We start from the raw sequence: 16,617 nt of genomic DNA, 5'->3' as shown, positions 1-16,617 counted from the left end.
AACTTCTGTTGGGGAGAGAGACAAGCCTCCAAGCTTACACAGAGCTCTCCTTTGACATTTCACAAAAAGAAGAACCGGAGTACTTGTGGCACCTTAGAGACTAACAAATTTATTAGAGCATAAGCTTTCGTGGACTACAGCCCACTTCTTCGGATGCATATAGAATGGAACATATATTGAGGAGATATATATACACACATACAGAGAGCATGAACAGGTGGGAGTTGTCTTACCAACTCTGAGAGGCCAATTAAGAGAAAAAAAACTTTTGAAGTGATAATCAAGATAGCCCAGTACAGACAGTTTGATAAGAAGTGTGAGAATACTTACAAGGGGAGGTAGAGTCAATGTTTGTAATGGCTCAGCCATTCCCAGTCCTTATTCAAACCGGAGTTGATTGTGTCTAGTTTGCATATCAATTCTAGCTCAGCAGTCTCTCGTTGGAGTCTGGTTTTGAAGTTTTTCTGTTGTAATATAGCCACCCGCAGGTCTGTCACTGAATGACCAGACAGGTTAAAGTGTTCTCCCACTGGTTTTTGAGTATTTTGATTCCTGATGTCAGATTTGTGTCCATTAATTTTTTTGCGTAGAGACTGTCCGGTTTGGCCAATGTACATGGCAGAGGGGCATTGCTGGCACATGATGGCATATATCACATTGGTAGATGTGCAGGTGAACGAGCCCCTGATGGTATGGCTGATGTGATTAGGTCCTATGATGATGTCACTTGAATAGATATGTGGACAGAGTTGGCATCGGGGTTTGTTACAAGGATAGGTTCCTGGGTTAGTGGTTTTGTACAGTGATGTGTGGTTGCTGGTGAGTATTTGCTTTAGGTTGGGGGGGTGTCTGTAAGCGAGGACAGGTCTGTCTCCCAAGATCTGAGAGAGTAAAGGATCATCTTTCAGGATAGGTTGTAGATCTCTGATGATGCGCTGGAGAGGTTTTAGCAATGCTGAACACAACGCCATCTACAGCCTCAGAAACAACCCTGACATCATAATCAAAAAGGCTGACCAAGGAGGTGCTGTCGTCATCATGAATAAATTGGAATATGACCAACAGGCTGCTAGACAGCTCTCTAACACCACATTCTACAGGCCATTATCCTCTGATCCCAATGAGGATTACCTAAAGAAACTACACCATCTGCTAAAAAAACTCCCTGACAAAGAACAGGAACAAATCTGTACAGACACATGCCTAGAACCCCGACCAGGGATATTCTATTTGCTACCCAAGATCCATAAACCTGGATATCCTGGACGCCCCATCATCTCAGGCATTGGCACCCTAACATCAGGCTTGTCTGGTTATGTAGACTCTCTCCTCAGACCCTACGCTACCAGCACTCCCAGCTATCTTCGAGACACCACTGACTTCCTGAGGAAACTACAATCCATCGGTGATCTTCCAGAAAACACCATCCTGGCCACTATGGACGTAGAAGCCCTCTACACCAATATTCCACACAAAGATGGACTACAAGCTATCAGGAACAGTATCCCTGATAATGTCACAGCTAACCTGGTGGCTGAACTTTGTGATTTTGTCCTCACCCACAACTATTTCACATTTGGGGACAATATATACCTTCAAGTCAGCGGCACTGCTATGGGTACCCGCATGGCCCCACAATATGCCAACATTTTTATAGCTGACTTAGAACAACGCTTCCTTAGCTCTCGTCCCCTAACGCCCCTACTCTACTTGCGCTACATTGATGACATCTTCATCATCTGGACCCATGGAAAAGAAGCCCTTGAGGAATTTCACCATGATTTCAATAATTTCCATCCCACCATCAACCTCAGCCTAGATCAATCCACACAAGCGGTCCAATTCCTGGACACTACTGTGCTAATAAGCGATGGTCACATAAATACCACCCTATACCGGAAACCTACTGACTGCTACACTTACCTACATGCCTCCAGCTTCCATCCAAGACACACCACACGATCCATTGTCTACAGCCAAGCTCTACGATATAACCGCATTTGCTCCAATCCCTCGGATAGAGACAAGCACCTACAAGATCTCTATCAAGCATTCTTAAAACTACAATACCCACCTGCTGAAGTGAAAAAACAGATTGACAGAGCCAGACGAGTACCCAGAAGTCACCTCCTACAAGACAGGCCCAACAAAGAAAATAACAGAACACCACTAGCTGTCACCTTCAGCCCCCAACTAAAACCTCTCCAGCGCATCATCAGAGATCTACAACCTATCCTGAAAGATGATCCTTTACTCTCACAGATCTTGGGAGACAGACCTGTCCTCGCTTACAGACACCCCCCCCCAACCTAAAGCAAATACTCACCAGCAACCACACATCACTGAACAAAACCACTAACCCAGGAACCTATCCTTGTAACAAACCCCGATGCCAACTCTGTCCACATATCTATTCAAGTGACATCATCATAGGACCTAATCACATCAGCCATACCATCAGGGGCTCGTTCACCTGCACATCTACCAATGTGATATATGCCATCATGTGCCAGCAATGCCCCTCTGCCATGTACATTGGCCAAACCGGACAGTCTCTACGCAAAAGAATTAATGGACACAAATCTGACATCAGGAATCAAAATACTCAAAAACTAGTGGGAGAACACTTTAACCTGTCTGGTCATTCAGTGACAGACCTGCGGGTGGCTATATTACAACAGAAAAACTTCAAAACCAGACTCCAACGAGAGACTGCTGAGCTAGAATTGATATGCAAACTAGACACAATCAACTCCGGTTTGAATAAGGACTGGGAATGGCTGAGCCATTACAAACATTGACTCTACCTCCCCTTGTAAGTATTCTCACACTTCTTATCACACTGTCTGTACTGGGCTATCTTGATTATCACTTCAAAAGTTTTTTTTCTCTTAATTAATTGGCCTCTCAGAGTTGGTAAGACAACTCCCACCTGTTCATGCTCTCTGTATGTGTGTATATATATCTCCTCAATATATGTTCCATTCTATATGCATCCGAAGAAGTGGGCTGTAGTCCACGAAAGCTTATGCTCTAATAAATTTGTTAGTCTCTAAGGTGCCACAAGTACTCCTGTTCTTCTTTTTGCGGATACAGACTAACACGGCTGCTACTCTGAAATTTGACATTTCAGTCTTTTCCAAGCACTGCACTATCTTTGCCAGCCAGTGGGAGTAGAGCTGCCTGCATCTGCCACACAAGGCTAACGCTAACGTTAGCTGAACTCACTATCTCTCTGCTCTCCCCACCCCAGTCCAGAGCTAGAGTAGGTGAGAGCCCTAGATCCCATCTGCAGAGGACAGTGCTGAGTGCAGCGGCCTGGTTCAGTGTTTGTGGGATGTGCATGTCTTTTTCCTGCTTTAGGAATGGAGTTTTCAGGGATGGTGATGGAGACTGGAGCGAAGGTCAGCACAGTGCAGGCGGTAAGTGAGATGTAGTGGTGCTGGGGTTAGGAACAGATTCCCAGTTGATCGGGGAGTATTGAGGTTGCAGTGTGGGGCTACTGTTTAAGCCATCTGCACTATAGCATCTGTGAAGTTGTGAGCTCTGCTTGATGGGTTGGAGGTGTGTGCAGGAAGGTGGTAGTATTGCAAGTCCCATCAGAGAGAGGAATAAGGATCTGGAAAAAGAAGCAAAGGTGGGAAGGGCGGGTTGGGGGGTGGGGGAGGAAGGTGTCCGATTAATGCAATTGCTGCCTGAACTGTTATCAGATTTAGTTTGTGCTGCTCGGGTCCTTCGTGGGAAAGAAGGAAAATCAAAGACTTAATCTAAAGAAAGGGGTGAGGTCAAGTGATTGTTCTTCTCCTAACACCTGTCCACTGGTGATTTTCCGGCAGGGAGACAGGGTAATTGGTGTGACTGGCACAAGTGCAATGGCTGAGGAGTGTGTAACTGATCAGAAGGTAACTACAATTTAAATATAAACTTGTCTTCCATTATTGCAAAAGGTTTTATGTCTCATGTTGTTTAGTTTTTGGCTCCTGTGAGATCTTCCAGTCTGTGCCTTTCTTTTTGATGTTTGTTCTCCTGCCTTCATTGCCATGGGCTGGGGTTTGCTTTGGAGAATCCTTGAAAACACGGAAAGGTCTGAAAAGAAAAATTGCATTAAAACTTATTTGGATGAAATTAATGGTTTCACATAGTGTAATGTTTAGGACAGTTTGACAACATGCTTCTGTATCATGTTCAAAGTGCTCACTAAAGCTGTTGGAAAAGACAGAATTTCATCCTCTATCCCTCTACAGGATTAAGAGCGTGGCTCTGTCTATCTCCTCATGTAGATGCTGTGGCCAATCCCAGAAGGTGTTTCCTATGAAGAAGCTGCGGCATTGCCTGTGTCTTATAGCACAGCCATTTTGGCCCTGGAACATAGAGCACGCACGCAGCCAGGGTAAGTGATCAGAGGAGTCCAAAGCATGACATGTGTCCAGCAGTAATGATACTTAGCCCTTGCAGAGTGCACTTCATTTGCAAAATATCAAACATCATGTCTCATAAGTAGAGCTGATTGCAATATTTTCAACAAAACGTTTTGGTCATTGGAATATACTGTTTTGTCAAAGTCTAAATGTTTCATGGAGACCTATTGATTTTGATGGAAAAGCTTCTGAGGTCCAGGGTGGTCTCTCTGCTCCCTTCTAGAGAGCGCCACCCCCAGATCTGAAAACCTGACCTTTTCAATACAAAAAGACATTTTGACATAATTCCATTTAATAAAAACACTTGAAAGGTTTTTGCTTGTGTTCTGTATTGGAACGAAAACAAATTTCAAAGTCTGGAAGGTTGTCACGAAACAGAATTGTTCTCCAGCCAGCTATACTCATAACATCTAATCTCCCATATTAGGCACACATCAAAATAATGTCGAGGCACTCAGTAAACTTGTTAAGTATTATCATTGCCGCTTTGTAGATGGGGAAACAAAGACATAGAGGAGGTCTTGTGGCCAAGGTCATGCTGTATGTTAGTGATGAAGCTGGGAATCTCATCCAGGTATTCCTGGTTTCTAAACTCTGCTTGGATCACTAGATCAGGCTGTCTCTTTGTCCTGGGGGGAGTGAGGCTGCTCTGTTTCCCTGGCCCCTGATTCACAATGAGTTTGACAAGAGTATAGTGGAAATTAATGGGCATTGTTTGTATGGGTGAAGATGTGTGTTTTGTTAAGTATCACTGTCCACACCAACAGTGAGAACCACAAAGCAAACCAGAACTGGATGACCGCTTTCAGAGTGGTAGCCGTGTTAGTCTGTATCAGCAAAAAGAACGAGGAGTACTTGTGACACGTTAGAGACTAACACATTTATTTGGGCATAAACTTTTGTGGGCTAATCCGATGAAGTGGGTTTTAGCCCATGAAAGCTTATGCCCAGATGCATTTGTTAGTCTCTAAGGTGCCACAAGTACTCCTCGTTCTTTTTGCAGAACTGGATGCTGAATCCACCATGAGGACATGTGAAAGAACGCTCCTGAAAAAAAGAAAAGACTCAGATCTGCATCCATTAGTATTTTATGGGAAAACACTAGGATAGAATAATAGCTGCTAGGGATGGAAATGACCTGTTTTGACAGACAGCCCATCTCCCTGCCCCTCCCAGCTAGGGCAGATCTATTCTTTACAGTATATTTTCCAGTCCTTTGTCTAGTTTTTTAAATGTCCCAAGTGATGACATGTCTGCTGCTTCCTTCGGGAGATTCTGCTGCTGTCTGGTTTCATGGGGTGTGCTCAGTGGAGGGCTCGCTATGCTAGGCTTTGAGTCCCAGTCTGTGTTTCAGGGTTTTGTCTGTGGTGGCTGATTATAAGGGCAGTGATGCATAGTTCAGTAGTGGAGGAGAGACCCTTCTAGGCTGACGTGAGACATGCTGGAGAGGCTTGGTGGTCTGGGAGTATGGAGGTCTGAGGGGTCCTGGGTTCATATAGCGGGAAATCCATCACAGATATTGATGGTACCTTTACATTTATGGAGAAATGATAGTTTCAAGGTTAACACTGTACTGGGACTTTGGGGGTGTGTGTGTGTGTGTGTGTCAGTTTTTTTTCTCTGCCACAAACTGATTGTGTCACCTTTGGCAAGTTACTTAATCTTTGTCCCTCCGTTTCCCCCTCTGTAAAATGGGGCTCATTCCCTACTTCAGAGGGATATCCTATAAAAATAATAATATTGACTGATGTATGGGAGGTGCTCAGATACTATGGTGATGGGGTACCCAGACAGAAGATGGTCACCTTGAAAAGGCAATACACTAGTCGACAAACTGTGTATGTGTTACTTTAAAATTGTTCAGCGCTCATAGCCTGCGTGAGGGGTGCTTTTATGAACTCAAAGTACACAAACGCATTGATAGCTTTTCAACAATTTAAAATTACATATTTAAAAAAGCATTTTATACCCTTGTGATGCTCTTGGCAAAAAGGTGAACCTGCTGAACAGAGTGATTCTTATAAGCCCCAGAAAACACTGCATATTGCTGTGAAATAACTGGTAGGGTTGTGCTGTATCCCAGGCAGGCAAATTGTGTCCAAGTTCAACCTGTTGTTTAGCTGAAAATTAGCCTTGCTGCTCAATACCCGTGCATGCCATGCATTGCTCTGCTAATTTATCCTAAGACAACAGCTCTCCTTTTGGATAAGTAGGCTTGTACTGTTACAGGCAAGCAAAGGAGCCTGTTTGGGAATTTTTTTACTGCTGGATTGGGATTTGCAAGGGCAGCAAGTGACCTGTGGAGATTTTAGGGTGTGTATGTGGAATAGTGGGTTTGCCTTTCCAGCAGTTGAATTATAATGCTTTAACCCCCCCTGGACAATCTCAGAGCTCTTTACAAACCTGTTTGAATTAGGCTTCCAAACGCCCCTGTGAGGCACATGAGCATCGCTGGCATTTTATAGGTGAAGGGAACAAAGCCAGAGAGAGAACTGACTTGCCCACATTGACACAGGAAGTCTGTGGCAGAGTGAAGAACAGCATCCAGAGCCAACTTTTGTGCCTTAACAGAAAAAACGTCCTCTCCCCGCAGTGTAGGTAACTACATTTCTGCCCCAACTCTGCAAACATCGCTGTTACACTGATCTGGAGTAAATGTATATCTACTCGTACAGTCATTGAAAACCAGCAGATATTCTCTTATCAGATCACTTCACTTTGGAATGTAAAAGATTCATACTTGACGGGGGATAGGGTGACTAGTTTCACCCGGGTATGAATTGGTGTTTGGGAAAAGTCAAGCTCCCCTTACTCATGCCTTTGGGAAAGATTCTGGGAAAGAGAATACCATTTAAGATGGGGAAAATTCTTACTATTGAAATGGATCATGGGATAATCAATTGCTGGAGTCTTTTTAAGCTGATCAAGGAGATCTTTCATCTTCAAAAGAAACAGAAAACTGTAAATTGTTTGCAGGCAGGCATGCAATGCGATGCTTTTCTGTTGTGGAGGGAAGCTCTGTTTATTTCAGTCTCTCTGTCTCTGTCTTAGGGAAATGGTTTTAGTGACAGCAGCCGCTGGGGCCACAGGGCTTGCTGCTATCGATGTAGCCGCTAATGTTCTCAAGGCAAAGGTATTTCCATTTTTCAAATGAATCTATATTCTACATGTCCCACTGTGGTAATGACTGTGCCTTTTATAATACGCTCCATCTGAGCATTCAAAGACCTTTCCAAACACTAATGAATTACATTTCACAAAGTAGGCAAGTATTATTCTCCATTTTCAAGATGTGCATACTAAAGGACCTGGAGGTTGGGAGTCAATGAATTATTGGCAGAGCAGGGAATAGAACCCAGGAGATCTCACACACACACACACTCACTCATTCACTCTCCTTCACCCCCCCCCTTCGTGAAATACCTGCCTTCCCTGTGCTCCTGCTATGGGCTCCGTTGTGGATCCCCATCATTTCTCTTGATTCTTTCCAGTGCAGAATGGAGCTCTTATCCAAGTGGGAGATAGAGAGGGAATGTTTTCAAAGGTGCCCAAGTGATGTAGGCTCCTGAGTCCCATTTTAAAAAGTGATTTAGGTGCTTCTGAGCCTAATTCTTTTTGAGAGTCAATGGGATTTAGGCTCCTAAGCCACTAGGTGCATTTGAACATTTCAGCCTTTAGATTCGAACCAATGTAGATCTAAGGGAAAATAGTGTTTGATGTTTATGGGAATAAGAGATGGATTTCTTCCAACCATCACAATATAAATCAGTTAGGAAATAGTGTGCCGCTAGGGTTTTTGACAGAGATGCTACTTTTTTTTTTTTTTATAAGTATTACCCCACAGTAAAAAGAACTGCACAAAGTGACAAGGCAGAAATAACTCCAGTTCAAATGGTTTGCCGTGCGTGATAGAGCTCCCACAAAGCACAGAGTCTGACTGGAGAAATCTGGAGCAAGTAATTCAGCGGCTGGTAGGATTTCACTCAGAGGGGAGACTATTATGCTGCTAGGGATGTAAAACTCCTGGAATGCACTGGGGTATATTAAAAATCCAGTGGCACATTTGGTAAGAGTACTAGGCTTAAACCCAGACCAGAGACCAGCTTGGGTAAATGCAGTCTCTCTAAGGCCTGGTCTACACTGTGGGGGGATCGATATAAGTTACACAACTTCAGCTATGTGAATAATGTAGCTGAAGTCGACGTACTTAGATTGACTTACCATGGTGTCTTCACCACGGTGAGTCAACTGCTGCCAGGGCCGGCTCTAGGCACCAGCCCTCCAAGCATGTGCTTGGGACGGAACTTTCTAAGAGGCGGCACTCCAGCCCCCCTTTTTTATTTATTTTAATTTGTTTTTTTTTTTTTGCTTGGGGCGGCATTGCCGGGAGCCGGCCCTGGCCCAGCCACTTGCCCTGTCAGCGTGAGCTGGGATCCGCGCCCCCTGCCCAGCCTGGCGGCGCCCTGTACAGCCCACTCGGGAAATGCCGCGCTGCCCTGGGGAGACTCGGCACGGCAGCAGGACCCCATCTCCCTCCCTGCATCCTGGGCCCCGCTCCCCGCCCCCTCCCCCCCCCCCCCCCCGGCAGTGCCTCACACACTCCGGGAGCCCCTCTCGTGGCTGCTGCAGCCCGGGCTGCGGCGGCAGTGAGAGGGGCTCCCAGAGTGTGTGAGGAGCGTGGAGGGAGAGAAGCGGAGTCCCCTGGAGCCGAGCCTGGGCTGCGGCGGCGAGAGGGGCTCCCAGAGTCAGGGCTGCCCGGGGGAGGGGGGCGGCAAGTGGGGCAATTTGCCCTGAGCCCCACAGGGGCCCCCATGAGTATGTCCAAGGCTCCCCCCCCCGTCTCCGTCTTCCCCCATCCCCCGGCGTCTCAGCTGGTAAGGGGGAGGGGCTACAAGCTGCGGCCGAGCGGCGGAACTCAGTCCCCGCTGGAGACACCAGGCAACTGCAGTGATGTTTGGGAGAGGGGTAAGCGGCATGGTAAGGGGCCGGGGGGCACCCCTGACCCCATCCCCCACAACCCTGACCCCCAGCTCCGAGCCCAGCCCCTCTGAGCCGGACACCCCCCGAGCCCATCCTCCCCATAGCCCAGCCCCCATGCTCCGAGCCCAGCCCCCCAGCTCCGAGCCGGGCACCCCCCCGACCTCATCCCCCTCACAGCTCAGCCCCCCCAGCTCTGAGCCCAGCCCCTCTGAGCCGGGCACCCCCCGACCCCATCCCCCACAACCCTGACCCCCAGCTCTGAGCCCAGCCCCTCTGAGCCAGACACCCCCCGAGCCCATCCTCCCCACAGCCCAGCCCCCCCAGCTCCGAGCCCAGCCCCTCTGAGCCAGGCCCCCGAAATTGCTTTGCCCCATGCCCCTTAAATTCTCTGGGCAGCCCTGCCCAGAGCGTGTGAGGAGCCGAGGAGGGAGGGAAGCGCGGTCCCCTGGAGTCGAGCCCGGGCTGCAGTGGCGGCGAGCGGGGCCCCAGAGTGTGTGAAGAGGTGAGTGGCCAGCTGGGCTCCTCAGTGCTGAGCAGGTAGCCCTGCAGCCGGAGATCCTCGCCTTCCCACTCGCCAGGGCTGGGCCAGGGCGCGGTGAGGCTGAAGAGCAGCAGGTCCGGAGAGCTCTCCAGGTCCTCAGCTGCCAGCATGTCAGGGGTGAGGGCGGTGAGCACGAACTGATCCACCTTGGCCACCAGCAGCGCCGTGAAGCCCAGGGAGGGGGCCGTGTTCTCCGCGCCGCCCCGCAGCCGCACTGCCACCTGGAAGTACTCCCACTCCGCGCCGCCCAGCAGCTCCACCCGCATGGGGACAGACCTAGAGCCGGCCCTGACTGCTGCTGCTCCCTGGTCGACCCCACCTGCGCCTCAGTACAGGAGTTGACGGGAGAGTGCTCGGGGATCGATTTATCGCGTCTAGACTAGACGCAATAAATCGACCCCGCTGGATCAATCGCTGCCCGCCGATCCGGGTAGTGTAGACATACCCTAAATTTCCCTGCAGTTTCAATTGCAGCTGGGATTGGTCTTCTCTTTCTGCCTTAAGTTGTTATGTAGTACTGATGTGTGTTGTTCAACAGCTGCTGCGTTCCATCCCAGTGGTGGCTGTTCTTCAGTGAATGGTACAGTGATATAGATACCGTTTTTGTATAGCATTTTAAATTTGTAAAGAATTTTTGGAGACATTGACATAGATACATTACTATAGAGCTTTTATTTAAGTGGTTGGTGCTGTAATAATTATGGTAACATGCTAAGGCACCTAGTGTATCACTCTGAGCAGCGATGCCTTTATTATTTTTGTGTTGTTTTATTTTATTTGTATTATCATAGTGCCTAGGAGCCTCAGACCCCATTGTGCCAGGCGCTATCCAAACACAGAACAAAAAGACAGTCCCTGCCTCGACGAGCTCACGCTCTTTTCCACCATGAAAGATCAGACTGTAACACTGGCTCCTCCTTTGTTTTCAGGTGATAGCAGCAGCTGGAAGTGATCACAAATGCAACCTGGCCCTGCAGAAGGGTGCAGCCCACAGCGTGAATTACACCCAAGGGAGCCTAAAGGAGGAGGTGAAGAAGCTTACAGATAACAGAGGGGTCAATGTAGTTCTTGACGCTGTTGGAGGGGACATCTTCAAGGAAGCGTTACATAGGTGAGTTGAAATACGATTCCAGTCGCGTTCTGAGTGACGTGCATTACGGGTGTGAAATGTGTGGTCTCCTGCATGCTTCAGAAGTATCCAGTTGAAACTTCAAGGGACTGTAGGGAGCCACCAGAATGAAATTCTGCAAGCTGGAGTTTGGGCATAACACCCATGCTCGCTCTTTACTGACCACAGATATTTAGGGCCTTGATTTTTTCACATGTAATTAGAAAGAGGGGTGCCATCTAGTGCCATGCTGGGGTGTTGGTTCAGTACTGACTGGGAGAAAGTGTCTCTGATTAATTAGCAGAACCAGTTCATGCAGAGCCAGTTTCCCTAGGAGGCCCCATGCAAGTACTAGCTAGAGCTGAGGTTCTGAAACTTAATAAAGAGATAATTTTGTGAATAACCCTCACTGGCAATCGCAGCATGTACCTGTGTCAACTATAGTAACTGCTCACCTGAAAAGTAACAGTAGGAAAATATTTAATGTGTTTTCACCTGTCCTTAATGTGATGTAAAAGGTAGAAACAACATGGACCAGTCAGCATCATGTGACCAGCCAGCTGTCTGCAGGCCACCAGCAAGTGCTCAAACTTGGAAACAGTTGGCCCAGATGCTCCCCTTTTAGTTGACAAATTTTGATGAGATCCAACCTGCAGATGGTGCAGTGGCAAAGTTCTCTCTTCACTGAGCTAACACCCTAGTATTCAGTTTGAGACAGTGTTTCATTAAGGACCAAACTTTGGTCCCACTGAAGAAAAGGCAACCCCCCACCCTTTCCCCAGTGCGATCACGATTTTACCTTATGCTTGCTCTTCCTCGTTAAATAATCTCCTTTCCCTCTCCCTTGCAGTTTGGCTTGGGAGGGCAGGATTGTGGTGGTGGGTTTTGCTGGAGGAGCAATCCCCTCTGTCCCAGCCAACCTGCTGCTTCTGAAGAATGTGTCTGCCTTGGGAGTGTTCTGGGGTCGATACCGGGAAGAGGACTTTCCTGTTTTTTCGTCATCCCTCTCCTCTGCTCTTTGGTACTGCCAGGAAAGACAGATCCAACCTCATGTGGGAGCGGTCTTCAACCTGGAAGAGGTAAAGTGCTGCCCAAGATGCCACTCATTGGCAGGATTCACAGTTCTCTGAGAGAGGCTGAATAGAAGGAAGAAGCTGTCTAATCCGGTGGGCTGCTATCAGCACTCCCTGGGGGATGGGAAGGCCCAAAGCTTGAGCCCCTGTACAAGGGTGCTGGAACAGTTTGTATAGTGGGGTTGCTGAGAGCCATTGAACCCAACTGTAAACCCTGTTTGTAATGGAAATCATTTCAAGCCAGGGGAGGCAGCCACCTCCTTTCATCCCCCCCAGCACTGCTCGTTCCAGCACCTATGCCCCTGTACTTCTTAGGGAGGGAGAAATATGAGTTACAACTAGGAAACATGTGGGTTTGATCTGTGCCTCAGAACTAACTCTAAACTCCAGTATCTGCCAAGAACCTGTCATCACTACAGGAAGTAAATGCTGCTGTTGATTAAATTAAAACCTTGACATGCATATTTTCATAAACTGTGATGACCTTATGCAATGTCGAGCTCTCAGGATTGCTTTGTTTACAGTTAAGTTTTGTGTCTGAGTGAATTTTGTGGGAGGTGAATTCTCTCTGATTTGTACAAAAAACCTTCCAGTTTCAAACACAGCACAGAACCATGGTTCTTTAAGAAATCACCCCCCCCCTTTTTTTGCCTCCTTCATTCCAGTGTTATTGGCTTTAAATGTCTCCAATATGTATGATGATTATTTAGTATTTATGTTTTGGAAGTGCCAGGTTGGGCCCCCCTTGCGCTAGCCATGGTACAGAGCTGTAAAAATAACAGCTCCTTTCACAACGACCTTACAATTTAAGAGGCAGTAATACAATGGGGTAAAGGGTGTTTTTTTTTTAAGGTGATTTGGGGGAATGCAGCTATGTCTTAATTTACATCTTTCACTCTGGGAGCCATTAGATCAGTGGTTCTCAACTTGGGGTCTGGGGCCCCCTGGAGGGCCACTAGCAGGTTTCCGGGGGGTCCTCCAACCATGGTCAGCGTTAGACTCGCCAGGGCCCAGGGCAGAAAGCCGAAGCCTCGCCGCATAGGGCTGAAGCCCTGGGCCATGAGCCCCGTTACCTGGGGCTGAAGCTGGAGCCTGAGCAATGTAGCTTCATGGGGGCTCCTGTGGCGTGGAGCCCCAGGCAATTGCCCTGCTTGCTACCCCCTAACTCCAGCCCTGGCGTTTATATACAGAAAACCAGTTATTGTGGCACAGGTGGGCCATGGAGTTTTTATAGCATGTTGAGGGGGCCTCAGAAGGAAAAAGGTTGAGAACCCCTGCATTTCAGTTCCTGGATAATGGAAGTGCCATGAGATGGTCAGCTCTTGTGTTATTTCAGCGTCCTAAATGGATCCCTGAGGCAAAAAGCCCACAAAGAGCAAATTCCAATACAAATACTGAGCTGTTTGGTCCTGCAGAACAAACTGCACTGCAGTGATGACTTGCTCAGGTCACCCAGACCTGTGAGCCACTCGGTCACCACTCTGCCTCAGCAAGAGTGAGCTTTGCTGCTGCTAAGTCATGTATCAGCTCCTTGGCACGCCAGCTTGTCTGCCTTGCCAGCAAACTCTTCAGGACTCTGCCAGTCCAAACCTTGTTTTGCTGGTCAATTGGTGAGCCTCAGTTTCCCAGAGACATCCTTCGACACTGTTCAGTCCCTCTCATAGAAGTTGTTAAGTTCACTGCCTCCAGAGAGACAGAGCATACAGCAGCCTGTTAGATTAGCTGAAGATTCAAACTTCACTTCATTACACAGCACTGAGATGGTTTTGTAATAAAACAAGCATAAGTTTATTAACAAAGAACATAGGTTTAAATGATTTCAAGTAAGAGGGAAAGAAACATGAAAAGTTACGAACAGAACACACTTTCTAGTGACTAAAACTTAACTTCAGCAAGTTACAATCTTTTGCAAAGCAGGTTTCTCACCTACAGTCAGTTCCCAGAGACTTCAGCTCCCTCAGTTGTGGGATCTGCCTTTCCTCAGACCTCAAGAGTTCTGGCCTCTTGTGTCCCTCAGGTGATGGATGCCAAAATTTTTTACTGTTTCGGCTTATATTTTCCAAAGTCCATTGTCTCTGTGTCAAGAGGCAGGAAGGCTTCCTAGGGGTACAGCCTCCATCCACTGTCCTGATTGTTAAGTAGTCATCTCTCCCATTTGCTAGTTTGATGGCTTTGTTTACCTTCCATGTGAATATACTTCCATTGTTTCTGGCCTCGTCTTGCTCAATTTACACTGGTGACAGAGTCAAGCGGCTGAAACAACATTCCTTTGTCTAGGACAGGCTGGGCTTATGCACTGTTTCCCAGCCACATTCTACAAACATATTTCCAGCACTGATTCTTTAATTCTTTATACACTGCCTGTACATACACCACACAATATTATTAGTGACCAGTATGTTATAAGTTTGTGTATGATACCTTACATGACACCTCTTAGATATAGACTATGACAACAGTGTGTTGGAGCAATGAGTGTGTCAGGCCTGATGTGAGTTACGGTGTAGGGGGTCCTCTGCCAGTTGGCATTGAGGGGCTCCTTGGATCACAACTACCACCTATTGTACTTTAGAGTAACAATCTGATTGCATTTAAATTCCACTATTCATTGCGTCACACACACATAATTACATCTCAAACCTAAAGAGAATGTTAGCCACCTAAACCAGACATCTGCACCTCATAGATGATGGGTCAGTGGCAACAAGACTGACAAGGAAATTCTGGGAAATGCTACTGGCAATAACAATCTCTGATATTTTCAGTGACAGACTTTGCAGAGATCCATCTGAGTAACACTGTTATGAGCTGATAAGAAAGCACCAGGTACCCTGAGGGCCATTCTGGCCAAACTCCTTAGCATGATGAAGGAAACTGGTACTGACTCTATCTTCACCTTGCAGTAGTTGAAAATGGCTGATAGAAATAGGCTGAAGATAGAGAAATTAACCTACCCAGTAAAGGATTAAGCCTTTGAGTGTCTCTAATACTACCCCATTGTGAGTGGGTAGGGAAATTTGATCACTGTGAATTTCCATTTTTTTGTGGATAATGATTTTAATTGAGGTATGCAGATGGGTAAAGAGGTGCATGGTTCTCTGGTTGTGACCAAAAGCACCCCTCTATTCACATGCTTCACACCCTTGTAATAATCTTTGTACAAAATATGCCTTTTGAGGTATCACTGGAAAACTAATAATTCACTGGTCAATATTATCATGGTGAAATGTATGTAGCAACATTCTATATAAAGTAATGACATCCCCCTGTATGACATTATTAGCACATGTTCACTTCCACACAGCCTAGGCAACTGTTGGTCTGTCCTAAACAAAGGAATGTGTATTTACCTGAGTTTACAAATAAGTAGTAAACAGAGTCCTCGAGTCAGTAAGAGGGGGGAAATGCCAGGCCACAAAGCAAATTTGCACTTCAGCAAATACAGGAGAGGAGAAAAAAGGCATGGATCCTCCTTCACCACCAGCTTCTATGTCACCTTCTTTACTGCATGAATAAACTTTACTTTGAAGGGTAACTTTCTGAAAACTCTGCTTCAAAGGTTCACTGGATTATACAAGAAAGGGACAGAGAACCCCACGATATCTGTCTTTCACTTAAGAAGACAAAGGCCCCAGCACCTCTGGGCCTTGGAGATTGAGCCTGACCAAGGAAACGGTCAGTTCCCATCTTGCTGGAAGGAGGGGTGTGTGTATGAGAGGCCATTTTGAACAAAGCCTTGAACCAAAAATTGCTAGATTAGGTTTTAAATGTTTAGCTGCGATTTCACTTTTATTTGCCTGTACCCATTTCTAACTTCATCTCTCATAGTTGAATTCATTTAAAGTCCTATCTTCTTTTGTTAACAAACTTGTTTTATTTTTTAATCTAAACCCATCCAGTGCTGTGTTTAAACAGAATTGTTCTGTAAATCCAGTTAAAGTAGCAAATTTTTGAATATTGACTCTTTTTACAGGAGCAGCGAATCTTAATATTTGGACTGTCCAGGAGAGGGCTGGACAGTGCAGAACACAGTTTTGTGGGGAAATTCAGGACTGGTAGTGTGTTGGGGTCACCCTGCAGGTAGTAACCAAGGCTGGTGGAAGCCAGAGTGTGACCGATGTGTTGCTGACAGGCTCCTGGGGTCAGAGCTGCTTGGCCAGGGCTGCAGCTATACACAGACATTCAGGGTGTGACTGCATGCTGTTTGTGGGCAGCACAGGTTGGGAGCTACAACAGCAAAACATCATGAGGCAACCAAGGTTGTAGGGCAGCTGCTGACACAGCCCCTCGCTGGCCTGGATTGCATTCCAGAATGTGACAGTGGTAAAGTCACTGTCAGATTTTTAAAGTGTTCCAACCCTGGCCTCTAAAACTGCTCCTGGAATCCTTGTGCAAAATTGTTTTTCCTGCATGCACAAATCCAAGTTTTCATGTGCCCCAAATCTTTATACACACACAAAGACGCAGGGTGATTTTTAAAGGCCACTCCTAAAAATT

At 46.8% G+C, this 16,617-nt stretch overlaps 1 protein-coding gene across 3 annotated transcripts in view; it reads left to right on the top strand.

Moving 5' to 3' along the window:
- LOC128841738 (quinone oxidoreductase-like protein 2) overlaps positions 1-16,617 on the top strand; it is a 41,851-nt gene that overhangs the window by 6,423 nt on the left and 18,811 nt on the right. For all 3 annotated transcript variants that reach the window (XM_054037104.1, XM_054037105.1, XM_054037106.1), the window contains exons 4-9: positions 3,364-3,422; positions 3,837-3,902; positions 4,281-4,390; positions 7,470-7,551; positions 10,869-11,050; positions 11,898-12,126. In XM_054037104.1, the coding sequence (XP_053893079.1) occupies positions 3,364-3,422; positions 3,837-3,902; positions 4,281-4,390; positions 7,470-7,551; positions 10,869-11,050; positions 11,898-12,126 (728 nt within the window). The remainder of the gene's footprint in view (positions 1-3,363; positions 3,423-3,836; positions 3,903-4,280; positions 4,391-7,469; positions 7,552-10,868; positions 11,051-11,897; positions 12,127-16,617) is intronic.

Source organism: Malaclemys terrapin, chromosome 8 (genome assembly GCF_027887155.1).
Source record: "Malaclemys terrapin pileata isolate rMalTer1 chromosome 8, rMalTer1.hap1, whole genome shotgun sequence".
Lineage (NCBI taxonomy): Eukaryota > Metazoa > Chordata > Testudines > Emydidae > Malaclemys > Malaclemys terrapin.
Note: the sequence above shows the minus strand (reverse complement) of the source record. Positions and strands in the feature narration are given on the sequence as shown.